General features: G+C 46.2%; 1 protein-coding gene and 1 long non-coding RNA gene across 2 annotated transcripts; one reads left to right on the top strand and one right to left on the bottom strand.

Moving 5' to 3' along the window:
- Window positions 1-14,329: 14,329 nt before the first annotated feature.
- DUSP6 (dual specificity phosphatase 6) lies at window positions 14,330-19,272 on the bottom strand. The gene is made up of 3 exons (XM_054813169.1): window positions 18,307-19,272; window positions 17,266-17,703; window positions 14,330-15,853 (listed from the first exon to the last, which is right to left on the bottom strand). Exons 1-3 carry the CDS (start codon window positions 18,707-18,709, stop codon window positions 15,546-15,548), a joined length of 1,149 nt encoding a protein of 382 aa, XP_054669144.1. The 5' UTR covers window positions 18,710-19,272; the 3' UTR covers window positions 14,330-15,545.
- A 391-nt stretch (window positions 19,273-19,663) lies between these two features.
- Window positions 19,664-27,441, top strand: LOC129210719 (uncharacterized). Its single transcript, XR_008578615.1, has 4 exons — window positions 19,664-19,746; window positions 24,749-24,841; window positions 26,055-26,108; window positions 27,339-27,441. It is a non-coding gene; the product is annotated as an uncharacterized LOC129210719 (long non-coding RNA).
- The last annotated feature ends 264 nt before the right edge of the window (window positions 27,442-27,705 follow it).

A 27,705-nucleotide genomic window follows, 5' to 3' on the forward strand; every position in this document is an offset into this window, starting at 1 on the left:
TCTGGTCACACTATGTTTTGAGAAAAACTGGTAGAAACTGGTAGAAACCAGCTTTGAGGAACAGCTTTGCCCTGCTTGGCAGCTGCGTTCTCTGTGCCGGCTGCTGGTGGAGCTCCAAGGTGATTTCACCATCACCTTCTCTTTAAGCCTCATTTCCGGAGGAACCTGAACTTCTTTATTCATGCTGTCTTTCCATTTGAATCTCAGTTTGTCTGCTATTCACCTCCTACCTGAGTAGCTTTTAAATCCGACAGCTGCTAACAATCATGTCAGACAAAAAGGGAGAATTTCCGATGGGAGATGAGTTCCTACAAGCCTTGTGAAAATCAACAGGTGGGCAAAGGAAAGCAACTAATGCAAATTAGAGAAAAGAGAAACAGAGAAAAGTTTCAGTAAAACCTTCTGGCTGGACAATCACCATGCATCTCTGTTTTCTGATCAGCATGCATATGGGTCACAGCATCTGGAGCACTGTGCTACCTCAGCCGCAGTTAAGGGACACGGAGGTGAAATGAGGTGAAGAAAAAATGGGAAATTAGAGGAAATAGGAGTGAGTAAGGATTAATGTGCGGATGTGTAGCAGACCTGAGGGGACTGGGGAAGTCTTACAGACTTTTGAGAGAAACTGTGATTATTGTGGGAAGGTCAGATGAAAATCCATAGGAAGTTGGGCTTCCTTGTTCTGCTTCTCATGAAACAGGATATGTGACATATTTAAAACTGAACCAGCTCAAAGTATAGTGGCAAAAATGCAGGCCTTCAGACTACAGACAAGGTACAATTTCATTAGATACTGTCTTCATTCCAGATTAGGCCAAATTTGACAACAGATGTAGCTGCACCTGTGCGGTAACCGTATTCAGAGTGAAAGGGGACTTGCAGCTAAGCTTTCGATAAAGGCCTTTGCTGTGTAGCTCTGCTGCTGCAAACTGAGTATCTGAGTTTAAATGAAGAAAACATTGGCCGCATCAAGTACTAAATGCGGGTTATTTTCAAGCATAAACGATACCCTTGCCATGGATGAAACAGGCCCCCATCAAAGATCAACAGACGTCTCCACTGTCACATACTTCAGCTTCCTGTTTGCTGCCAGCATCTGATCCTCTCATCATTCATGCTGCATATATGCTCTCTCACTCCCAGGCTCCCTTCAGAAGCAAAATGACTAGTTTCCTTGGAGAGGAAGCCTGGACGCAGTTGACAGAATAGTTTGCTCTAGGCTCTGCTCCAGACAGACAAAATGGACTTGGACTGCAGCAAGTTTAACTCCCTCAGCCCATGACAGTTGTCTGATGTTATTCCAATAGGCCTTGTGTCCTCAAATCCCCTACGTGCTGTCATGGCACACCACAAGCAGGCAGTACATTCTTTGAATTAGTAAATCACAAATGCTTAATAATAAGTTCTCAGGGCCGTATGGGACCAGAGGAGACCTGGGCCAAGCACTATCCCGAATCTGGCCACACTGCCCTAAAGAGAGCAGTTACTCCTGAGCAACATGGATGGGAGTCATCTTGCACCACTTGGCCTGGGGTCAGAGACTACCCTTGGGGCAGCTGCCCTGGTAGCACAGACACAGCCCTGGAGAAGCCAGGGCAGACTCCGGAGCTTCCAACAGGAGGACTTTGCTGGGCTCGAGTCAGGCTTACGGCTGGAATTTGAACTATTCACACTGATAGGTGCCACCCCTCGCCGCCAGTTTTCACTGGGGAGGCTGGGGCGGCCCCTCCAGCCCTTCTCCTCAGAGGCCAGTTAAAGTATTCTCTCAAAATAGATAATGAGGTAATAATTTTATTTTCCTAGTTGCTTAAGGAGAGTGTTAGAAGAGTTAATCCAGGGATCAAAGGTCTTTGTTAGCAGAGAGTCTTTTGAATCCCATGTGTGCTGATCACAAAAATAACACAGAAAGTGTACAGATCTGAAAATGACAGCCAGGATGGAAACCAAATCAGCTGCTAAGTTCTAATGGCATTTAGTGTGTTTTAAATGTTTGGGTCAAGTCTGATTTCACTGGTTTATGTAATTTGTTGTGGGATTTAGCCAGCTGCCGAATATTTTCATGCAAGTAAAACTTTCCAAAAGGGCCTTAAACTCCAGTGACTAGTACAGTTATTTGTATGTCAACTGCAGCTTCTATTTATAGGATGATGAAAATATCCCCCAATCAGTAACTCTCTAAGAGACAAGCATTTCATAAAAATAGATTAAAAAACAAACAAAGAAGCAAGCATGTTTTAGGTTAACAAAACCATCGATAGTCCAAACTCTCCTCATAACCCTTATATTTAACACATTGGTAAATGCAGATAGTAAACCCATTCAGACACAAACACACCAACTTCACATAGGATAAGGAATCCTGGTATTCAGGGAAAAGGAATATTAATATATCCTATGGTGAATGAACACAAAAATAAGCGGAGGTTTTTAATAACTTACATAAAATTAAATTATTCACTTTCTGTGATACCCAGTAGAGCTTGCATGAAGGCACTTACCAGAGGTGTATGTGCTTTTAAAGGGTGTTGATTTAAGACCTGATTTGTTTGAAGATTGACTTGAAAGAATTTCAAAGGATGTAGCTTAATTAAAAATATTCCAAACTTTGCATTCCTCACAAAACCTTTTGACCTCTCATGACATTTAATGCTTGAAGGTGAGGAGTTGACTGACTGCTTCTCACTTCACCAAAGGCACTCCTGATCCTTCCCCCCCGCCCCACCCCCGTGCAACAACCATCATTAATTGTTGATAGGTGCTCATTACACCGACCTAAAACGAGCGTCTAGAGAAGTAGCAGGTTAGCAGGCACCTACTGCTCCAGGGGTACTTTTTCCAGCTGTGAGTTAAACATGGCTCATCCTTTCAAAGACCCCAAGAGCAGAGCGTGCACACGAAGGTCTGCGCATTGCAGCTATCGCAAAGCCTGGCATTCCCACCAACGGAGGAATCAAATGGAGCTATCCATTAACAGGCCAGCGAGGAGTCATTAGAAGGACTCCTCTGACCCCCGCTGCCTCCCGTGACGGATGGCCTGCTGTCACCCCCTCCGAGGGGGCCTCTCACCATGCAGGCTGTTTGCATTCAGTCAACACTTTGCTTTTATAGGCCTGTGGAGCCAAAGATTGCTAGACTTTTGAACCCCAGGCTAACTTCTGTCTGGCTACAGCCTCATTTTCTGGAGCCAAAATCTTTTTTAACAACTACACAATAACAAGTAATTAGGGTAAAGTCTGCTAATCTTCTCCTTTGGGCCTAGAGGTTGTGTATTCAGAATCCGTTGGGGTGAAGGTAGAATTACTGCCATCAAAGCCTGAGGTTACTTTGTAAAAGGGGTTGAACTCTAGGTCAAGGAAATGTTAACTGGACAAAGAGAGATCAGGGCAGATAGTGTTAAAATTAAAACTGTCCTACTGAGATAATGCAGAATTGACTGCTTTTGCTCTGGAAACTAGCTGAATGCAAGAAGCGAAGGGAAGGCTAGAGCATTTATTTCAAAAGGTGAAAGCATACTTAGCAATAAAGGATCTATTGACTTACTTTCATTTGGGAATTTATTTTTAGCCTCTTTATTCAGTAAGGCAAAAGTAAAAGATCTTGGTTTTTATGTCACCTGGTATTTGGGCCACCCTGTTTCCTAAAGCTGTTTGATTTACTAAATTAAATAATCTATTTCTTAAATATCTTCTCTCTCTCCCAAAGCCCCAGTGCAAAATTCATTAGAAATAGAGAGGTTTCTGCTCTTGGCTTACGAGTCCTGAGGACAAATGGGACTTGCTGGGTGGCTGGACGGATAAACAAGCCCAGACTCACACGTACAGTGGAGGAAACGTGCTCCAGAAGAGAGTGGTGTCCGTGCAGTGTCCTGGATATAGCACAAGGCTGGTTTTCGTGCCTCTGCTGCTTGCACATAGCATAGGTCAAGGAGAGATTCCAGTTTTTCAAGGGATTAGAGCCTAACCACTGAAAATCTTTAAACATTCAAAATAAGATCACAGATTTTGCCTGGAAACCCATCACGGAGCAGGGCAGCCCTCATTCCACAGCATGGAGTCACTCCAAAATTAATTCGGCTCACTGCTGTCAAGGATAACAAATACGCTGCTACCCCCTCGCCGCTATCAAAGCTGACAGCTCCGACAGGATCGGCGGCACTTTGTTCTCCCTCGTCGCTGTGAGCAGGCCTTTGCCTGCTGCTGCCAGTGGATTTTGAGTCCCTATATGGGAGCGGAAGAGTGGAAATGTTGAGGCCAGCTATTTCCCATGCCAGGTCCCTCTGGGCTCTGCCATGGCACCCTGGCCACCTCCCTCACTTTTGGGAAATGGATGGAAATGCTTCAGCTGAACCTAGGCAAGGGGTATCTTTGGAAATCCTCAGTATGTGATGGCAATTAGCACAGCAGTGGAATTGCCTCGCACTTCAATTCTCAGGGCAAAAATACATTTAATGCTGCTGCAACTGCCAACTGGATTAAGCCAAGCACAGTAAAGCATATACGGCTTTGTGCTTCCAAGCTGAGCTGTCAGAAGCATCTTCTCATGGGTCCTCTGCAAAGCTGAAGGCTCCCAGAGTCGCTAGTACAGGTACCATCATGGCACAATAAGTGTTTTGTACAAGCCTAATGGTAACAAGAACAACTCTCAGCTCTCTGTGGTGGGACACTTGGGAGCACAGGGATGGATGTCTCCAGCCCCACACCTTCCTCCCGAGGAGGTGGCATCCTAGAGCTCCCCCCTGGGCTGTGGATAGAAGGAGACTTTCCAGTCTCTCCAGAAGAAAAGGCAATAGCCAGTCTTCTTTAGTTCCCTGTCATTTTGTTGGCATTTCCCAGGGGTTTTAGGAACCCCAGACTGGCAGTACCTTCATGAAAACGTAAACTTTCTCCATACATGAGCTAAATGAAACAGGTCTCATTAGTAACAGCTTTCTTTTGTGATGGGTAGGTTTTGAATATATTTTCTTTTAATTATATCAGAGTAAAATAAATTACTGGAGATGACTAATCATGGACACAAAGCTTTTTTTTTTTCTTTTGAAGCATTCTTCTGACATGGAGATAGAAAATGACAAGTGCATTTTTATGTTAATTATGGCCATGTGAATTATCCTGGATGGATGGCACAAAAACTCTGCTAAAATCCACCGAAGTGAAGGGTGCCTTCTTTTCTGAAACCTAGGAGCACTGCCCATGGTACAACAGACACTGGGATATGTTTCTTCAAGGATCAAATTAGAAGTAACTGCTCTCTGCTACACGAGCAGCAACACGAAATCTGTTTAACTTTTGTCTGGTTTAAATGCCTCACAGGTTAAACCAACCAGTGTAACTGTACCATGAAGCAATTCTGTATTTGTGTGAATATAACAAATTGGTCTTTATTCAGATACCTCTCAGACTGAAATGCAAACCTGTCTCCTAATTCAAATGCCTCCATCCATACTCTTTTCTGTTTTAACTCTGCAAAATGGTATTTTGTGGCTGTCGGTGAAAACTGCCCATCAAAACACCACACAATACTTCTTCAATTAGAATAGCTTTTGATTTTAGAATATGATCTAAAAGTACATGTGGCTGTTACACAAAGGTCTGTTCAAAATGGGAAGAAAAAGTAGACAGAAAATGATGCTGCAGAATAAAAGCTTTCTTCCTTGAGGAACTCGCAGTTTTGCACGTGGGTGTTACCCTGTTGGGCAGATAGCAAGCCAGTCTGGGGATCTTGCAGGCTTGTTGCCTTTAGGAGAGAAATCAAGTATGTGAGTCTAGTGTGCCCTCTGGTACCATCCCATTTTAATTCTTGAAGACTTTTTCCATGAACCTAACAGAAGCAGACATCAGGAGGCATTTTCCTTGTCCAGAAACCCCCCAGCCTGTCTTTCCTATTAATTCTAAGCCCAGACACTGGGGTCATAGTTGGATTTTATAGCTAAGGCAATCTCATATCAAGCTAATGCCAAAAGATTCAGTTCTGTCTGTCCCTCTATTGCCATTAATTGCATCCTCTGATTCCCAGCATTTCATTGTGTCTGATGCTTTTCTGACTTCATGGTGTGCTACATCGGGGCTAGATCACCAGAAGAAATATTGGTAAGTTTTGCAAAGTTTTACAGACAGGCAAGTGCTTTTGACAGCAAAGGAAGAAAGAAGAGGACCCAACTGAAAACTGAGAAGAAGGAGAAAGGGAATAGACTGCCTTTTCAGAGGCATCTGATCATCTGATTGCCTGGCCTAGCATCAGATTGTACCCTGCACCCTGACTGTCTGCTCCATCTCAATTTGATGACCATGACTGCTTCCCTTATAGTCTGGTGACTTTTTTCTTTTCTGTACAAACAACAGCTTGCCCATCATATTCTTGTTCTTGCACACACAGACCAAGCAGTTTAGTACTGCTCAAGCTTTGTCATGCTCTCCTTGCCTTGGGCCATAACCCACGTCTGCTTCCTACCATCTTTGTATAAAAGAGCATTTATTAAACTCTCTCTGGTACTGAGTCTGAAAGAAGCAAACCCACTGTATTTAGCCACATCTGTGATTACCAACAGATCAAAGACCTGCCTGACAACAACTGTGACTTCTAGGCAGACACCCAAGATATGAAAACAGCTAGAAACTTCTACAGGGAATGAATCAATCGTCGTCATCACTGTAGGTAGAAGGTACAAGGAACAGAATCATTTGACATTCACTTTGGAACAATACAGGTTCCTTTCTATGTTTCTTCAATAACAGTAAGTCACATTTACAAGAATACATTAGAAAGTCTGTTTTTCCTTTTTTCCCTTCAAGTAATGGCACTCACACGCACAGCTCCTGGGCCTGATTCATCACTGTATTACTTCAGCTTTATTTCAAGGGCTCCATTTATAGAGCTGCAACAACATGAACTATGTGTCCTGTCTGTGATGCTCTCAAAAGGAAAAGGGTAGGATGGACTTTTAAGTGGCTTGTGACTTAGGACTGAGTTGCCTAAGTTCCCTGTTTGATGGTCCTCTGTGGGACTAGCTCCCCAGGGTGTGAGGGCTCTGTATTTCCCAAACAAACTGTTTCTTCCTCCTTTATGCTGAGCAGCCAAAACACAAGGGCGTTTAGCTCATTAGTTAATTCAGAAAATTCTAGTAATGTGAGAAATTGCCCTGTGCAGGAATTCCTGGCTTCTTCAATCATTAGTCGATATTATCAATTATTATGCAGCCTGCAGTGTGCAATGTATTTTCACAGCCAAAAGAATGCCCCAGTGTCTGATTTAGCCAATAGTTAAGCATGTGAATAACTTCACTGACAGGAATAAGCTTATTGAACTCTGTAATAAGACTCAGCAATCCAAGGATGTAGATAAGAACTGTCATTCTGGAATATAGCAATATGCACATTATTTAAGTCAACCTACCCACTGTACCTGGCTGTGCAGGACTCAGGAAAAAGGGAAATTTTCTTTTGACCACAGATAACTATCGTATTTATTAATAACATCACAATAATGCCCCATAGCTCTAACCAGCTCTCATTAGCCAAGGTACTGTATAAACAGACCAGATGATTAAATCCTTGCCAAAGGAAGCTTACATACACTTTGAAGCATAAAAAATGAGAGTCCTATTAATTTTATTCCACCATAATTGACAGGGTCTTTTAAAACCTTAACACTGTAATAACAAACTGAAGGCTTGAGTGTGATCTCCGCTACTCTTGTGTAAAGCCATAGGAATGCCATTCATTTAGATCTTGTCAGAGAGGTTGAAATATGTATTGCTGGCATGAAGTAAAAAACACTATTAGAAGAATATTATTAAGGTTGCAATGTCAAGCACTTTGAAGCTTACAGAAGAACTTGTGCACCTAGCTGCCACCTGAGATGCCTCAAAGCATACAAAGTTTAACTGCCGATGAACCCCCAAAAAAGCTACATTTTCTCATCTCTTGCCTTTTCAGCAACATCACCATGGTACCCTGCTTTCTGTCAGCTGACATGCATTTTCTCCTCTCTCTAACCCCCAAACTCTTCTTAGATGACTGATCTCACCCATACTTTGCCGGGGGAAAACAGGGATGTAAAGAGTATTTATACTGCACAGAGCGGAGGCACTCGAGCTAGCTATGATCGGTACTGCTCAGGTACAGAAACAGCATAGCTGTGCAATCAAACTTACCAATTTGGGGGCAGACTTACTGCACAATCCTCTACCCCACTGACAGAACATCACACATCTCTTCCCTCCTCCCAGGGTGCTGTGTTGCAGAGGCAGCAATGACTGGGGAGTCGTGTCCCCCCCCCCCCGGCGCTGCCCCCCGGTGCCCTCGCTGCTGCTCGGTGGGGCTGGCATTTCCGCAGGCTGCTCCACACCAGGAGCCAGCTCAGCTAAATTTTATCGCTGCTAACTTATAAAGAAAGTTCAAAATGCAGTTGCTTGGCATGTGCAAATCACCATCTTCCAACTGCTCACATCTTGGGCAAACTGAGCTTTTCAGGGAAGCAGTGCCAGGCACATTCCCGACACACCCTGCCAGATTTGGTGTCCCTTCCTCCAGGCACAGAGTGCCGAAGCTGTTCAAAGAAACAGTAACAGATTTTGTTACACAGACAAAAAACAAGGCATTTTCTTTAGGAAAAGGGGCCAAGTCTTTTAGGATGACATTTTCAGAGGGATATTCTTTTCTTTTCATCTTTATGGATCAGCCTAAGGCATTTATATTCGAGTCCAAACAAAATCTAGCAAGTTGTAAACATCTGAAAAGAAAGTCCTTTTAGAAGAGGAAGCATTGGTCCACCTTAATAATAGACATTGCTGTCTGCTCTGCTGGTAATTTGCAAATATTAAAAAGCTTTTGTTCACATACAGTAGCCTGCAAAATTTCACTTAAAACAAAAAAATTGGGCAAGGGATTGTAAAGGTGTGTGTGTGAAAGACTAATTTGTTGTTCCTGTTTCGTATTCCCAGAAATCAGACACATTTTGTCTGTATTTGTAACAAAAACATCCTGTAGAGGTTCTGAGCATTACTGAATTCCTAATGCTTAAATGGAATATCAGCTCAGTGCTGGGCTTCAGCATGGGCTGAGTCTCAGCCCAGATGAGAGGAGATGCGCTACATTTCTCCACAGAGAGCAAGGTTGGCCTAGAAACCTCTCAAACGAATGTGAAAGAAATACTGACACAGAAAATGCAATTTAGATTCGAATCAATCAAGCTGAACTCTCACTGATTCTGAATTATTATTTTTTTATGTGTTAGTAGGTCCCCAGGACACTAAAATTATCATTTTTAAAAATAAGGAGAAAAGTTCTCTCTCACTGCATTGAGATGTTTTGACTTTCTAGCTCTATGCCTAGTTCAGAATCCTATAATATTACTGTATGCAGGATAAAAGGATCTACAAAAATCAATAATGTCCACAATGGTATCTATACAGAGGCAGATAATGTCTTCAAGGGGTTCAAGACAACTAGTCTGTGGTGGAGTCTGCACTGGTAGTCTCTGCTGCTATGCTGACTGACATCATTTGAGTATTCAGCCCACCAACTGAACAATTAACGTGTTTTCAGAAATGCTAAATACTAGTGCTTCCAGTCTGTTTTTGTAAGGACATCATTTCCCAGCAAAGGGGAAAAATGCCACCTTTAAATGATAAAGAACTTTTGCCCTGAGTAAACCAAGTGTCAGCCATCAGTCTGTTTTTCAGATGGCTTCACTTGCAGATGGGAATTTATTTCCTACAGAGTTGAGGTCAGCAGGAAAAAAAGATGAAAAAAGAGACTTCCGTAATGCCCCAAAACATGGCTTTAACAGAAAAACAGAGAAGTTCATTAAAATAAAAGTCTTGGAGTTAAGCAAGGACATTGCCCATTTGGGAAGGTGGAAGTTCTCGGCACCAGGACTTTCCAAAACACTTGTGCCTCTGGCAAAATGAGCAAAGTGCTTCACCATGGTCTCCACATTATGGTAAACAGACCTCCCACGTAGTATCATTTTATGTCGCTGGTATCTGCAGTGCTGGAACAGCCTAGGGATGGGAGAGTGCCAGCATTTCTGCGTGCTTCCTGCGTCCTGGGGATCACAGCTGTGAAATAGAGCAGGGCGCACTTTCCGTTGCATCTCTCAAATATAGTCCTGAATGCAACTTCTGTCATTAAGAAATATTTCCTAAACAGACTCCATACCCCCACTTTCCATCTGATAATCATCTCCTTGTGTTTCTGGTAAGTCAACATCCTTCATCTTTGCCTTATGAGGAAAAGCTATGGCTGTGAGCACTCCAAAATTCCCTCAGCGCTTGCAGATCCCTATGATAACAAACAACAGAAAGCATCTAACATGCTTTTTTCCTTTCCTTACACAGACAAGCACTTTACTCAAAAGAGCGCAGCAACTCCCATACCAGTTTTCTGCCTGTGCTATCTACTGACTTACAGCACATGCTTATCTCTCAATTTGGCAATGAAGACAGAAGACGCATGATGCAGCGCCATCCATTTCTGGCTGTTGGTGGGGGGAGGAAAGGGCAGAGTTCGTACACGCCAGTGTCACCACACGCCATGAGAAGACACCAGTGGGCAGCCTTTATTTCCTTTTGGCTGCGAGGTGTTTGGAGCAAACTCAGCCACCCTCCTTGAATGCAGCATCTCACTGGAGGCCCAGGAGTCACTCATATGCACCGCTGCGTGATGGAGGGGTCTGGCCCCATACTTGTGTTCCTGGGGTAACTGAGCAATGCTGAACACGCACACTCAAGGTCCAGGGGGGCACTGAACTGAGCTTAGCAATTTGTTCCACCACCTTCACTCAGGCAAAGCCTTTGGTGATTTATAGCAGTGTGGAGAGAGGACCTAAGCCATAGCCTTGTTTAAATGTTCACATGCAATTATTTTTCCTAGAGCTCTGAATAAAGTGTCATCATGCTTCTCAAATGGGAAAAAATTTTGGATAAAGTTTTCAGAGAAGCTGACGAAATGCTCTCCAAACACAATTGTTAAGCCCGGATTCAGTTTTGCTAGCAGAGCTGCCTTTGGGGGTCACATTCACAGTTTCTCCCCACTTTCCTCGCCAGTCCCCGCTTGTCAGAGGGAGTCAGTGCCCTGTGACGCTGGACGGGCCCCGAGGAAAGGCTGCTTCCTCATGCCCGCCTTCCCCGTTAGCAGTAGCAGAGTGGTGGGTGCTATATAGAGGACTCAGGGAAGCCATGTGGAGCCAAAGCTACACAGCGACAGGCAACGGAGATGGGGAATAAGGTCATCTGCTAGGAAGTGTCAAGAGGACAGCAGTGGTATTCTCTTACGTCTTCCTCTCATATACATCTTTCCTATAGCTCACTACAACTGACCAAGTCCATGAGACTCATCCTGTTTTTCACTGTGAAAACAAAGGGGAGCAGGGAGGGTTCAGGCTGGGAGAAAGTGGAGTTGATTTAGGAAACATGAGATTGACAGTGAGACAGTAACGGGGAAAAGAAAGAGGGTAAGAAAACAAAAGAGAAGTAAGAAAGGACCAGGGAGCTTAGGAAAAGGCCCGTGGAGGAACAGAAGGCATAGGGGAAAGAGGAGCATTAAAAAAGGACAAGAAAGAGAACGGGTAAAGAGAGAATTATGGCTGCAACAACAACAAAAAACAGAAAGAGTTGGAAGACGTTTCGAAGGTGGCCATAGAATGGTTTGAAAGGGTGTGAGTGGGAAAGAGGAAATACAAGAAGGGGAACCAGAACAATGAGCTACACAATGTAATTGCACAGAAAATGGAAAGCAAAGTGCTAATGCACACCCAAACACTGAGGGGAACCTTGGCCTTACCAGAGCAAAGGGGATTTGGATGCCACGGGACACAATTTCACCCTTTGTGTTAAAGGCACAGATGGGTCGTGTGAGAAAGTTCTGATCACTCCTGAGGGTACGGTTTTCCTTCCTAATATCTCCATAGCTTCTGAAGGAATTCAGTACCTCACACTCCTACATTATACTATGAAGCAGGTTGTGATTTTTAGCTGCAAAGGGGGAATATTCCCCCCCTTTCCTCTATACACATCGGGCCTGTCCCTACAGGCACAAAGGATTTATTCTTCCCTTTACAAATTACTTTACCAGCTGAGGAACTGCAATAGCTGCCAAACTCGCCAGAAGCCTGAGACCTCTGCCCCATCCCAGCAAGGACTGAAATGAGGGAGGGGAGAGAGGAAGCGAGTTATTTTGAAACAAGTGCTGGGGGAGGACTGCAGGAGCAAGCAAATCCCGGCCTCAGAAAAGCTGGCAAGTGCTCACGGAGCGTGAGCTGTTCCCTTCACCATGCTGGGGCAGAGTTAGTCGGGAGCCTGCGTGGGAAGGGCAATCGTTGCTGGTGAGAGCCCTCACCGCTTTTCCCTCCAAACCATTTGTAATTCAGAGCCGGCACACGAGCGAGTGTGAACACCCCCAGCAAAATCAGTGGAACCAGGTTTTGGTTTGGCTCCAGTTCTGGTTTGGGTTTAGCCTGTGACCAAAGTTGTTCTCACCCAGTCCTGGTTCAAGTTCAGCCAAGGTTTCTGACTAACGGCCCTGGTTCAGGCCTCGCTCGAGGAAAAGTCTGGAACAAGTTTTCTGCCCAACTCAGCTCTGTCTGTGTGCACGTGTGAGCAAAGCTGGTCGTCTTTGCTTGCTTGTCCCAAAAAATGATGAATTGCAGAAGTACCCATTTGGTGTTAGTCATTCGGTGAAGCAGGAAGGAAGCAGGAAACCCTTGTGAGCACTAACTTTTCAAAGCAGCTTGCAAAGAAAGCCAAGGCCCTCCTCCCCTGGGCTACATCACTGTTCTTTACCTCCTCACCTTAACGGGCACCTAGTCACAATTAACATTTGCAACTCATTCAGCCGGAAATATTTGCCCGGTGCAAACAGCTGAGACATTCGGCATCAGCCCTCTCTCTGTGCGAGGCGTATTAAAAAGGGGGAGGGAAGAGGAGCCCTCCACTTGCTGAAGGGGAGAGGCCCAATTGCGCTCAACAGGTTCAGTTCACGCTGTGACCCTGCCCGGCTTCCTGCTATTCAGATGTGTTACTTCCCCTTTGTGGTAATGGCCTGTGGCAGCCGGCCAGAAAACACTATTAATTTCAGAAGCGGCCTGACAACAAACCCACAGCGAAACGGGAGGAAGTGGCGGGGAGGCCATCTGTTGACTTCAGCAGAACAGTAGGGACGCAGCTATGTAGGTTCTACAAGGAAAGCAGATTAATAATCCACAAAGAGGAAACTGGCTAAAATTATCCGCAGACCATATTAAAAAAAAAAATTAAAAAAAAGAAAGAAAAAAAAACAAGGGAGTCACTTGAGCTGCAGCTGGACAGGAAATTGCTAGAGCTGCTTGCAAATCTCCACTTTGAACAGAGCAGCAAAGGGAATGCCAAGAGCGGAAACCGTTCAAAACTGGATTAACACAAGCCAAGTTTAACTGCAACCCACTTCTACTTTCACAGTTTATGCACTCAATCTAGGCCACTACTGCATGAGACACTGACTCACTTTTTTCCCATGTTTTGTTTGCTTTTCATTTCACACACTTGCAGTTTCTAAAATTACTTTAAATGTGCTCCGGCTGCTAGGAATTCTGCAGAACTCCAGCCGACAGCCACAGCTGCAGCATCAGCCCATCACTGTGGTACTGCTCATAGATTTTGGCATCATCCTACCTTGGGCCACTTCTCATCAGGAAGGACATTAATGAAAATAAGTTGCAGCAGGAAGTTTTGCAATCTGCTATAATCCCCCTTTTTCCTTCTGCAGAGAGAGGACTACTTGAAGGGTCTAAAGAGGAAATGAGGTGACTAAGGGTATATAGAGACTTCCTCCTTGCCTTCACCTGCTAAGTTGTAACGGGGCTGAACAGCAACAGAAAAATCATTTACAGGCTGCAGACTGCTGATGGATCTCTGAAATGAGTTCCTGCCAGAAAGATAAGGAGAGCATGAACCCATCTCCTAGCATCTGTAATAGAGTTGCCAAAAACTGTAAACAAATCCAGAAAACAGCAGCTCCTTACTCAAAAAAAAAAAAATTAAAAAAATATCCTTATTGCCCAGGGTCAGGTGCATCCCTGGAGTAGCAAAGGGATGCTGGAATATTTTGCAATTAACCTAAAGGTCTTCTAAAGCATTCCCTTCACTAAAGCAAGACAAGAATCCAGCACATGCACTGTTTATTCATTTAGGCAAGAGTGGACCGAAGGGGAAATCAACGCTTTATTGTCTTAGGGGCTGTACAAAAGCTATTGAAAGCAATCATTACCTTTAAACATAACCGTATGCGTATGTGCAACTAACCACGCCCACACGGAGGGGAAAGGGGGAATAAACCAGCCAGGTTCTCAATAGCCAAAAATAGTTATTTATTTATTAATAATTTAAGGTTTTACATTCTTATAATAAATTCCATCTTAAAACTTTTACACCGTGAATTAGACTCTCCCTTATTGGCAACCATGTGCAGGTTCACTGTGCGTACACACAGGTACAAATGCTCACACATACTTCCAGTTTTATACAAAAAAAAAAGAAAAAGACACAAAATATTGCATTTGAGGTGAAGCTCCCTGAAGAATTTGTACAGAGGTAATGCACCGTTTAGCACATCTGAAAGTTTTAAAAAGTGATCAAAAAATCTTTCTCATTCAAAGACAAATCTCCTCCCAGATGATCTATTTACAAAAGGTAAGGCAAAAAATTAATTTAATTTAAAAAATATATATATATCATGTGGAAACTACATCAAGAGCGTGAGGAAAAAAAATCACCACAAGGAAAAGAAAAATATATGAAAGAATAGACTGTACTTGCCCACAAAACATGATTTGCAAACTTCTTACCGTTGCCATTTCTCCCTCAGGGAAAGCTTGCTTCAACTGAACAATAAAATTAAGCATGCTGCAAATATATTCTTTGCAATTAAAAAAATAAAAAGAACAAACAAATAAAGCAGAATTTATGAAGAGAACAAAAACATAGATGTCCCTTGGATTGATTTCTTGAATACATGTTAATTCAAAAAAAAAAAAAAAATTGCAAATCGATTTAAGATTAAATATTTACATTGATCAAGTAGAATACTACCGAGCTCCCGGCAAACAAGTACTCCAAATACACTAAGCTGAAGTCTCTTTCTTTGGCTCCTCTAAATTAAAACAAACAAAAATAACCAGTCTTCACTGAAGACAAAGATGTGTGTCACAGATCCGAAAGCCGAGGGGGAAGCAGGACAGTTCCAGTCTCTAGAGAACACGTGCTCAGCCTGTCCAGCCTTACCCTACCTACCCCCCCCGGAAGTCCTCAGACCCAAGCCACTGCGCGAGCAGGGATGAGCACACTGCCCACCTGCCGCCTGGTCACCACGGTCCTTCCCAGAGAGCTCACCACGTTCCCTCCCTTCACAATAGCCGATTCCATACTGCGTAACCTTTCCTAGCCTGCACTGGCAGCTGCTTTTTGATAGCAGAGGCCAGAAAAAGAGAAAGCTGCATTTTCTTTATCACTGCCAAAGAGAAACCAGTGAGGAGTGATCCCATGAAACGGACAGGAGAAGGGAGGCAGTGGGAGCTCACGTGGACTGCAGGGAATCCACCTGGAAGACGTTCTGGTTGGAAGGAGTGGTGAAATACAGCTGCTGGTTCGGCACTCGATTGTCACAGGGGCTGCTCAGCCCCAGAGTCCGCTCAAAGTCCAGCAGCTGACCCATGAAGTTGAAGTTGGGCGAAATGTTGGACTTCTTCATCTTGACGATATCATAGGCATCGTTCATGGACAAGTTGAGCTTCTGCATGAGGTAGGCCACCGTCACTGTGACCGACCGGCTGATCCCTGCTAAGCAATGCACCAGGACGCCACAGTTCTTTCCCCGAGCTTCATCTGTAGAGACACAAAGAGGCAGAGAAGGACACGTAAGACAGGGGATTGGTAACTGATCTCTCAACACAAGTGAGATTAGTATCAGGTAGGAAGAAAGGACGATTCTGATCCCAGTGGCCAGCAGTGCAACGCAAGAGTTAACTTCACTGGCTTAAAACCAGGACAAGAGGAGAATCCACCCCCCCCATGTATATGTACCCGAGTCCAAGAGCTGAGAAAACTAAGAATGAGACAAAGGGAACAGGATACGCTGCATGACACTGTTTCAAAAGTCAGTTTTAAAAGACACGCTTTCGCCTGGAGATTTGCCTTAAATTCTTACAGTCCCCTTGCCCCAGCATGGAAATCCTGCAATATGTCACTGAATGCCTTTTATACAGACCAGCAGACTGCAAAGGTCTATTAAATTATTCTCCAACTGTTGTGCAGCTAACAATGGAGGTATTCAGGCATTTTAAAAGAATGAGGGAAGTCACAGGGGACAGCCCATTAGGAGGAACAGGATGTCAACATTGGTTGAAAATGGGTTCCTTTGTAATAGGAAATGCATTACAATGCCTGGAGATTAGTTTCTTTGTGGCTTCCAGCCCACATTTCTTCCTGCTGGGCTCAGATTACCTACATCTCCACTATTACCGGTATCATTCAACCGGATTACAGCACAGCTTCCCAACAGATAATGCAATGCCCACCCCACTGCACCCCGACGGGGTGATTTTAGTCCTCCCCAAAACGAAGGACAGTGCAAATTCTAAGCAGAACTCCTTGAGCCCAAGGGGACGTGTTTCTAAAGCTGACGGGTAATGCCTAAGGGCTGGCTAACCGAGGCACCGAGCCCGAGAGGTATATCATTATTACCAAGAGATTTAATTAAAGCTCTGACTATACATATGCCAGGGATACCGCTTTTGAATAACTTGTATTTCAAAGCTAAAGTTAGCTACCCTGATCGTTTCTTTTTATTATACTGTTCTTCAGTAACCTCAAGAGGGACGAAAAAAAACCCACAACAAAAAACAACAACAAAGGACAAATAAGCCATCAACCCCGAGGTCATTTACCTCCCCACACACACACCGCCAAGAAGAGATTTAAAAAGATCTCCCATCCTGCGCGTTGCTCAGTCCCCAGCTCCGACACAAACGGCTCAGGGAAGAATCCCACAGCCAGCCAAACCAGGTGTGTGCTTGCAACCTGCAAACGGCGCTTCCAATTCACCAGGGCTTCTCAATAACCCCCCAAAACAGTCCCCCACCTGCCCCTCAACTTAAGCCGGCTTAAGAATGCGGGGCATCCCCTAGAGACTGCCAGAAACGCTGCTACCGTTTCTCGCCTGCAATCTCCTGAATTCTGCAAAAGAAACCGGATTGTGCCACTTGACATATAGCTGTTAGCAAATAACCGGGTCTCACCTATAAAGGAGATGGCCTCAGGAAAGAACTGAGACAGATTTTGGCTCCAGTGGTCAGAGATCGGAATCTGCTTGTACTTGAATTCGCCGGCGTTCTCAAAGAGATTAGGCAGGTTGGGGGTAACATTCAAGATGTATTTAATGCCAAACTCTTCTAAAACGTCCAGATTAGTGGAGTCCTTGGCACAGCCTAAGTAGAGGTAGGGTAAAATCTCCACCGGGAAGGAAGGCTGGTTGTTGGAGAGAGGGCTGCCATCGGAGTCGGTGGCACTATTGGGGTCTCTGTCAATGTCAGATTCAATGTCTGATGAGGAATCGGAGCTGATTCGGAGGCCTCCCAAGCCCAGGACTGGCAAAGGAGGAGAGCTGCTGCTACACGAACTGTCTAGGTTAGTTTCGCAGTGCAGGGCGAACTCGGCCTGGAACTTGCTGAAACCACCTGGAGAGAAAAGCAAGGGGGGGGGATGCAACCTGATATAAGATGGCAAGCCGATTTACCTCCCTAGTACAGCCCTGCATGCAAAGGGGCATCTGCTTCCCATCCTCTCGAGCCCCAGAAAAAGAAAAAAAAAATGTCATACACTCATGCAGATGAACTAACCTAAGAGAAGGTTTAAGGAAATCACCCGCTGCGGCGGAGGGCTCATAATATTCAGGATTAAAGCTCTGTGGCGCTTCGCCCTGCGGGGACCTCTGGAGAGGTGCCCCGGCGGCAATTCCGTCTGCCCTCCCCGGTTCATGCCGGGCTCCCCGTTAGCCCTGTCCTCCCCACACTGCTACAGCGACTCCAGTCCTCGAAGTCTCTTTAAACAAAGCGAGGACAGGGATGCTGGCGGGCGAGAGGGCAAGGGGAAAAGCCCCCTGCCCAGGTTAGTGTCCTCCCGGAGCGTCAGCGCGCAATGCCCGGGGGACGCTGCGGACACCCACCCTCCCTTCCCCGGGCAGAGAGCCGCGGGGCTCGCCTCCTCGTCACCCACAGCCCCGGGCCCCCAGGCAAGCAGGCAGCGACCTCCCCCCCTCCAACCCCGGCGGCCCTTCTCACCTTCCAGATAAAACGCCTTGCAGCCTTCGTCTTTGAGGCGCTTGAGGAGTAGCCCCAGCACGGACTCGCCGCCCGTGTTCTCGTTCCAGTCGCGGCTGTGCTCGTCGTACAGCACCACCGTGTCGGTGCCGCACCGGCGGGCGAAGCGCTCCCGGTCCTCCTCACTGCTGGCGACGAGGGAGCGCAGGGGCAGGTTGCCCTTCTGCAGCCGCCGCAGCATGATGCCGGGGATAGCCACGTTGATGGCCGACTCGATGTGGGACGACTCGTACAACTCCTGCGGCCGACAGTCCATCAGCAGCAGCCGGTCGTTGCCCATCTCCAGCTGCTCGTTCAGCCACGCCACGGATTTACTAATCGCCATTTCCGACGCGAAAGGGACGGGTCTGAACGTATCTAGCATGAGGAAGGACGGGGGGAGCGGAGCGTGCTCTGGAAGCTCCCCTCTCTCTCACAGAGGCATGCGGCTGGCTCGGCGGGCGGGCTGCACCCCTCCAACTCCGCACAACTTATCTCTCTCCGCCCCAGGAAAATGAATCACGCAGCCGCCCCCCCCCCCCTCCCCCGCGCCGGGCGGCGGCGGAGTCACGGGGAGGGAGAAGCAACCCCGGCCCCGGCGTGCGTGTGTGTAAGTGTGAGCGCGTGTGTGTGTCTGTGCGCCTGTGCCTGCGTGCGCGCAGCCAGCCTGCCCGCTTTTTTTTTTTTTTTTTGTCAATGAATCCCTGAATGAACCTGCCTAATCGCCGCTGCAGCCCGAGCCCTTGGGCTTTTCCTCCGCCCCGAGTGAATGAAATCCAATTAACGTGCCGCCGAGCGGGGCTCCCCCGCTCAGCGCGGAAACACCGCGGCGGTGCCGGTGCTGCTGCCGCCGCCGATGCTGCCCCTTCCCCGCTCGGCGCCCCCACCAGCAGCGCCCCTCGGCCGCAGCCCCGCGCAGCCCGGCTCCCGGCGGCTCCTCAATGGGTACAACCGCGGGACGTCTCAATGGATACATTCTCCGGCGCAGCCAATGGGGGCGCGCGGAAGGGGCTGTTGCCGCGGCGACGGGCCGGCTGGAACAGGTTGTGTTGATGAATCGTTAATGAGTTTGTCATTCACAAAAACGGAAAGGAATTTCCGCTCCGGATAAGCCGAGTGCAAACAAGCGGCAGCCGCGGCGCGGCGGGCGGGGGCGGTGGGGGCAGGTGAGGGGGCGCGGCCCGGCCCTCCCCTCGCCTCCGCGGGCACCAGCGGTCGGCGGAACGAAAGGCACCTTCTGCCTCTCTCCATGTTTTCTCTCCCTAAATGCGACGCCCGCGGGGGCCGGCCGCGTCCCCGTCCCCCCGCCCCTAATTCCCCAGCGCTGCTCCCGGCCCGGCTTTTCACTAGGGCGTTCCGGGAATCCCGTTTTTAGGGAGGCGGGTAGCCTCTGTCCTCAGCTGATCCCTACACGGGTGAAGGGTAAACTCCGAGCTAATCTCTTCCTACACGGCCCGGCTTTATTCGCTGCACGAAGCGCAGTCGGGGAGCCGGCACCGCCTCGGGAGCAGCCTGCGGGCACCCCAAAAACGTGACCGGGGAAAGCGGCCCGCCTCGGCGCGGCCGGCCCTTCCAGGTAGCCGGGACCTGAACCGCGCTCGCCCGGCTGCAGCGTGGGGTCGCCGCCAGCGCGGAGCCCGCAGCCACCCCCGGCGGCGCGGGGAGCGCCCTGCCCGCCGCCAGCACGGCGGGGTCCGGCCCGGCCCGACGGGACCCCTCGCACCTGGCAGCCCCCGCGCAGGCGGCTCCCGGCCGCCGCACCGGCTCATCCGGCGGGGCGGCCTGCGGGTGGGGCCCTGCCGCCGCCGTCCAGCGCTTCCCCCCGGCCCCGGCCGGGCGGAAGGGCACTGCGGTCTCCGTCGCACCGGGAGGCGGGAGGGGGCAGGGGGCTTCGGGTTCCGGCCCGGCGGCGCGGCGCCGGGTAGCTGGGTCCGGGGGTAACCGGGCGGAGCGGCGCCGGGTGGCCGGTGGAATGGGGCCGGGGGCCGAGCCGGGCGGGGTTGTTCCGAGGTGCGGATTAGCAAATGGGTAAGTGAAAAGCGAGGAGCGAACATAAATCGGGAGAAGCCTGGCCTAAATGCTAATCCCGTCGCCAACATCTGCCTGGGAGTAAAATTGTTCTGAAGAGGCTAATCTCGTTTGCACTGCTGCTGTGCTTCAGGGCTGATTATTTTTAACCCCAGCTGAAGGAGGTTCCTTAGGTAGCGAGTGGCTGGAGAGCGTTGACCCTGAGAACAGGCAGTGGCATGGGCAGTCCTGTGTATTCTGCACACAAAACATCCGTGATGTTAATTGAAGTTGGCACATCAGTTGCTGCAGTTTCGAGCAAGGCTGGCACCCAGATGGTATTAACGACATCCTCCCCAGGAGAGATTTTGAGAGGATCCCAGCTTGCTGCCTCTTTCAGAGGCTTGCTTGAAAATGGGACTGAAGTGTCACAGAAACCTTGCCCCCTTCTTAAACGCGGGGTTTGGCCAGGCTGATGTGCAACTCACCGGACACGCACCACACATACTTTGTGCCACTGCTCGGTGGGGGCAAATTGTCCAGTCCACCTTGCCCACCATTAAAGAGTTTCCAGGCTGTTCTTACCAGGTGCTTCACTTGCTATTCAGCTCCATGTATTCAGGGTATGGTGTTTAAATGTTCAGAGCAGTGACAGATCAAAGAAGGAGCCTTTGATTTTTATTTATTTATTTGTTGATATTCCCTCCCCCCTGCTATATCAAAATCTGCTGTTTTCACCCATGTCAGGGCTCAAGCAGGACAGCAAATTCTTTGGGGCTGGCACTGTTGGTCACTCTGTATTAGTACAGCAAATAGCACAGTCCTGCTAGAATGAATAATCGGGTCATAGTTTAAGTCCTACTTTTTTTTTTTTTTTTTAAAATCGGCACCAGATTTATTCTTTACCCTTCTTCTCAAGTATATCACATCAATGTTTGTTCAAATTTTACAAAATAAAATAACCCAGACCTCAGCCTTACTAGCCATGGAATTCAGTCTTGAGAAATGGAAGTTCTGGAAATGGAAGTTCTGTAAAGCATGAGCAACTGAAATAGAAATTCTCAAACCACCTCAACTGTAGCTATCTCTTAAGGTACAGTATAATGCGATGCTTGTCTTACAACCATCTCAAACATTTCTTATTACTCATTTATTCTAGTAATAAGCTGTATTCTCTCTGTTAACCTTCATCCCAACAGGAGCCACAGCCAGAAGAATCCTCAAATAATCAATTGTCACCTAAGGGTCAACATAGAAAACATGCAGAAGGAGTCACAAACTATTGTGAATGTGACCTGAAAGTTAAAGACAGGGACAATTTCAGTATGATATTGTAACAATTCCCAGCAAGCTTGACACAATGATAAATACAATTTGTTCCTTGTAATCTATGTTATTATTAATTAATATTGTTCTTTAGGGTTACATTGTACTTTGATCACATTTTTTAAAATGAAGATGCACAGCAAAACATCAGCACATTGCAGAGTTAGGATTCGAAGAAAACAGGACAAGCCCCAAATTACTTCCATCTAACACTTCCTTATTCATACAAGGTAAAATTGCCTCTCTGATGACTAAAATATTTTAGGCAGAAAATATGTTCTGATTATCATCTTCAGGGCATTTTCAGTGACGTTTTATGGCAGTGGTTTAAAATAAAAATCTTAGTCATTCAACATTTTAACCGAAAGCTACGTATTATGCAAGCAGTTTACCAAACCCACTGAGATACCTGCCTAGTAGTAATGCAACAATAAATAATGATAGCATTTAAAGAGATTTTTATCATTAGTACTGTCAGATCTGATTGAAATGTTCTGAGCATTAAGGTTAAGTACATGAAGGCAATGCAATGTTAGATGAAGCACACTCAAGAGAGTTGTATTTCCCAAGTGGAGCTGGGGCAGAGACTTGTAACGATGATGGCTATAGCCAGCACATTGCATGGCAGCAGTCTGACAGTGGCATTTGGTGGGTTGGGAGCCAGGCAGGAGATTTTGCACTGCAGCAGAGTTAAACAAGTAAAATACAGATTACACCCTTTGAATTTGTAGCAGTACCTTCATCAACACATACCAGCTGAAGAACTCCAAAGGGGAATGAAAACTATGTGAGACGCTGTTATCTTTGTGTTCACATGTGTGTATGTGCTCACTTTTCCTCTCTCTCTCTGAACCGCTCTGTCCTGTCAGTTGCTGAGGGATGCAGGAGTGGACTCAGTTAACCACGCTACCATTTGATGCTTTGTCAGAGATCAAATCTACAGCCCAAGCCTCACCAGGAGATCACTTACCTTCAACTTCCAGAAGTTTTTATAGTACCTAGGCAGTAAGAAAAAACTATTCCTGTTAACCATGACCCCCTCATTCATCCATTCATTGGCAAAATTAGCTTTTGAACCATGAAATGTATATTTCTGGGTGAGGTTTGTCTTGTTTGTGGTTTGTCTGTCATTTTATACCTCCCTGGCTTCAAATGAAACCTCTTCCACCCAGCTCAGAGCATATTCATCACGAAAAGACTATTTTACTGGTTTTTGGACTGTAAACCTTCTGCTCGTTCTTAGCATGTGTAGAGGCCTGAATAGATCTCCATGAGTGTTTATAACCTGAGCTTGTCTTGGCCAGAGATGCGGACACAGAGGACAAGACTCTGGCACGGAGGATGGAGATTAGAGTTCAGTGTTGCTTTGCCCAATTCCTTCATGTCTCTCCCTGTAATAGTAGCCCTGGCCCTGAATTAGGCAGACAGGCTATCTACATAGTGTAACGGGAGAGAGACGTACCAAAAAGGCAGGTATCTATGACATTTTGAAACCAGGCCAACTGGGCCACTGTGAGATGCTTCACAGCCTGGGATACTGAGGCAGCGATGCAGAGGCAGCAGGAGGCTAAGTACTGACGAAGTTTCTTCTTGCATTAGACATCAGGGATGGGAAAGTTTTTTTCCTTATGTACATGCTTTCTTCTTCTAAAGGTGCACGTTCACTCCTCTCTTCTACTTGATTTGGAGCAGAATTCAATAGGAGCCTGTCTTTGTATGAGAAGATGGGGCCTAAAATAGGGAAGGCTTTTTGGTCTGACCTTTCCCATGTTGCATCAATCAATATTCATGAAAGCAGGGACTCCAGCCTTGGTTTTCCACATCCCGCTGATGACCTGAATCAAAGTGGCAGAGACACCTTGTCTCGGCACTGTTTGATGTCAAGCGAGTGAAGTATGCTCTGGGATTGCCTGCTGGAGAAGGCCAAAGAGCATGAAACATGCTGGCGTCAGGATTTTGGTTGAGAGGCCAACTCAACTCAACTCTGGAAATGCAGGTGCTTTCAAAATGTCATGGAGACAGGTTTCTCCACTGACAGGTCACACTTAGGCATGAATTTTGCGGGTCTTGATTGTCACCTTTGAGTGAACCAGCAGATGCCTGTGATTCAGCTTAGTAGTCAGATATTCACATTTTAGTTAGTTATTTTGCTTAATAAGCACTTTCAAGGGGTCTTCAGAGAGGACAAACTGCACTCTGGAGCTGCTCAGTTACTTTCGCTGTCTCTAAATGGTGCCTTGTGTAACTAGCCCTTACTTTTAGGTGCTTACCTTACAGTCTGGGATTCTTACCTCTAGGTTTATCTGTAAGTCCCTCTCACAGTTCCTTTTAATTTCAGTAAAAGTGAGAATTAATGGTCCGTTTGTGTGAATGATCTATTTGAAAAGAGAAATAAACAAATCATCCCAGACCAAACTGGCTGTAAAGTTCAGTGCCTTTGGTGCAGAACTGGTCAGTCCAGGGTGCCTCGAAGGGAGAACAAAACTGCCCTACAGAGCATTTTACTTGTTTTATGTAAAGCACAAACAATTTATGGAAATGGCATTTAACTGATTATTCAATGTCCAATTATTTGCATCTGAAATAATTCCTGAAGTTGGAGAAATAAACCACTGAATGACTCCATTTAGGAAATCCTTTTGACTCAAGTGCTTTCCTTGAAACAGCAAATAGCTGGATGACTTCAAGCACATATTTAATTGTGCCTTGTAATAAAGTAATGTAATTAGCAATTACTTAGGAATGATGCTTTAAAATACTTAACAGCTACTACAGGCATGCATTTATTCAAGAGGTTTTGTTTGCTTTTGACTTCTTGTACTATAAACTAAGTTCCCTTCTGACTGTAGCTCATAGGTGAGTTCTCCAAATGGTTCCTTGGGGTGTGCAAAGGTGAGCAGTTTCGTTTGACAGCAGATCGCTAATGGCTGTAGGGTTCTCCTTTCTTAGAGAGTAAAACTAAGCTTGCAGGAGGGCAGTGCAAGGCACGCATTTAGCCAGGCTCACAGTGTATCGGTCAAGCACACAGGCCGGCACTCTAACCTTTTTTTTTTTTCTTCTTTTTTATTTTCCTTTTTTTTCCTCCCACCAGGTACTGCTGTTGGTAGTGGCAGTTTTGGCGGCACTGACCTGTGTATCACTTCACAGTGGTTTACATTCTGTTGGCAACAGAAACATAGCACAGGTGGGCAGCTCTGTCTTAAAAATAATAAACATAAACAGAACAGAAGGCTATGTGTGTGCATCCTTTTCTTATAATTAATTAATTTGCATTTGAAAACTTTCAAATAAAAATGGACTGTATAATAGAGGCAAAAAAGAGAAGCAATTTTTAAAGTGGTACTGAGACTGTGATTGCATAAAAATACTGATATGCCCTTAAATTTGGTGGCAGTGATTAAGTTAATAATTTAGCTTACTCACTGGAATCCAGATTCATATGGTTCTGTTACCTTAGCTGAGGAAAACAGCAACTCCTTATTCAGAAGTCCTGATCCGTGGTGCAGGTATATCGTGCTATTTGTATAGGGGCAACGGTGTGCTTATATTCTTTCTTTGCCAATACCAGGGTTCAATAGTGCCCAAAACCTGTTCTCCTGTTTCGCATGCTGGTGTGTTTCTCTCCGCTGTTGCCTGCTATTCAGGGACAGCCTCTATCACGCTATACTGGGCACATACATCACAGCAGATGAGGCTGCTGAGAAAATGCTATAATCTCTTTAGTGCTGCCCATTTTGATGTGCTTGGAAGGGCTTACTGGGCACTAACCTGTGGGCTTACCTGGGGAGGCATTAGTGCTATCGCTAAAGTATGTTCCTTCAATAGCACTGTCCCATTTTCATCTCGTTCACTCATCCTACACGGAAGCAAACCTGACAGCATCAAGCAAGTATAGAAAGCAGCTCTCTCTTCCCAATGCTAAAGATTTATTTTCCTCTGCTTTTATGAGGTCCCCCGATCTCAAATCTCTCTCTTCTTCTGACCATGGGAATAAAGCCTGCCCATGGGATGACTGAAGGCTTGTTCCAGACCGTGGAAAGAGTAAACAAGGACTGCGTTTGCACAGTGCAGGGTAAATCAGCTGTGCAGAGGGCAGAGCAAGGACAGCAAATTACATAAGAAAAAGATCTTCATCCTGGGACAGGCATATTCAGGAAAAGAAATGCTGTGCAGCTATCTTATGTTCTCATTCCAAAGAGAGGCAATTAGGAGTCCAACCCAGGCATGAACAATTCACTTTCCGCTGTTTTTTATATGGCCACTGGAATGTGTCCTGGGGACCCGATGGAGCTGAGCACACAGTTTGGCTCCAGGATGTCACAGGGGGAGAGACATGGATAGATAGACGTCCTGGCACCTGCAACTCCCATTTAACACATCTGCTTTACTTTTCACAGCTGTAACCCGCATGGGGACCTCTCCTGGGCCAGGCAGGACCTGCACCAAATAGGGTAAGTGCATTGACAGAGACAAGTTTCTTCATTACTGGGGCTGGGGGTTTCCCTGGTGACGTGCTGCTGTCACACGCAGTTTGGGAAAAGTTTATCGAGGGGAAAGCACCAAAGTGATGGCCCAACCTAGGTGCTAAAATGTCCTACTCAGTTGAAAAACCGAGCTCAAACCACAGGCTGGATTTGAAGCACCAGCGGGGTTGCTGCCTTCCAGGGGACAGCATGTGACAGAAGTCTTGGTGTCCTACCATCCGAGGGCGTAGCTTTCTGGTTTAGTTTGCTACATTTTGCACCACCACCACCACTCCCCCTGCCACCACCCCGCCAAAAAAAAAAAAAAAAGGAACAGGAGATAAAAAGAAAACTGACAAACTGCAATGGTCTCAAGGGGTCAGTCACCACAACTCCTAAATCCCACAGATCACCCTAGTAATTTCTTTTCATCTGGAAGCTGAAGAGACATTGGTCAGTGGGAGAGGGAAGAGAAACCAGTACAAAGAATTTGGTGTAAATAGAACAAATGGGGAAAGGATAATGCCCTAACCATCAAGCAGCATTAAAAATGTCCGGGGCAGTATTGTGTTGTGCACATTACTAGGAAAGTATATATTTAAGGTGTACAGTTCTTTTGAAAGGCATACATCTCAAGGCATAGCCATAAATGGGGATGGTAGTTATTTCTTCGTCTTTGATTCAGCATTTAAGAGTTTTGCAGTATACAACACACCTTGAAGATTGGGTGTGTACAAGCGTAATCTCTGCAAATATTGACAAGAGAATTACTGCTGTTAAGTTTATCCCGGCTTTAGTATGCTTAGATATTTATGAGGACGTAATGGTAGAACCGTCCCATCCAAATACCAAGTTGTCACTTGATATGCCAGAGCACAATGGTGTGATGATTACAGTACTATTTATGGTCACAATTTATGTTATTCATTTGGTACATTGGTGCCACCAGCATATACCACAAAGGTAAATTATATGAAATTACTACTTTCTCTGAGCAGTTCTGTAGTATAGGCGTGAAGTATAAACCATTTTCACAAAGTTTCCAATTCTGGCTAAACCATGCACATAAATCTCTGTTCAGATGTTCACAAGAGGTTGTTGTAAAGATGCTTACACCCCTATGCTTTCCAGTGATGCACTGGAGTCTCCCTGCTCTTTCTTAGCGGTTTTCTCCAGTAACTAATAAGTGTTGGTTTACTACTTTGTTTTTGCTTCCAGTCCCATCAGATTGGAGAAGTTAAGGATTTCTAGATCACATCGGAATTTGAATGGGAATAAGCCAGAAGCGTGCAGGAAGCAAGGACCAGGAAGCAGTGCCCTGTGCCAGGTCAGTGCCTCCACGCAGGGTTAGGATGAACTGCAGGGAGGGGAGTGCTGTCCTGCAGATAAGAGGGTTCATGGCCAGCTGGAATAACGAGATTTGGAAAGACGAGCATTACACAGCATGGAGGTCAAAACTGAGTAGGCTGCAGGTACAGTTGCTTCTGTATCTTGTTTCAGCAAGGAGAAGACCAGAAGACCACAGCCAGCCACATCTAATCCCAGCCCTGCCCTTATATGGGGCTCAGGCAGGTTTTTGGAGAGC

Source organism: Grus americana, chromosome 1, assembly GCF_028858705.1.
Source record: "Grus americana isolate bGruAme1 chromosome 1, bGruAme1.mat, whole genome shotgun sequence".
Lineage (NCBI taxonomy): Eukaryota > Metazoa > Chordata > Aves > Gruiformes > Gruidae > Grus > Grus americana.

What these genes read in the sequence shown, in the direction of transcription:
- DUSP6 (XM_054813169.1), bottom strand. Translation starts at nt 18,709, where the DNA reads ATGCTAGATACGTTCAGACCCGTCCCTTTCGCGTCGGAAATGGCGATT. An exon ending in CAAGGCGTTTTATCTGGAAG is followed by an intron (nt 17,704 to 18,306) that starts GTGAGAAGGGCC and finishes TTTTCTCTCCAG; the next exon opens with GTGGTTTCAGCAAGTTCCAG. An exon ending in TGAGGCCATCTCCTTTATAG is followed by an intron (nt 15,854 to 17,265) that starts GTGAGACCCGGT and finishes GTGTCTCTACAG; the next exon opens with ATGAAGCTCGGGGAAAGAAC.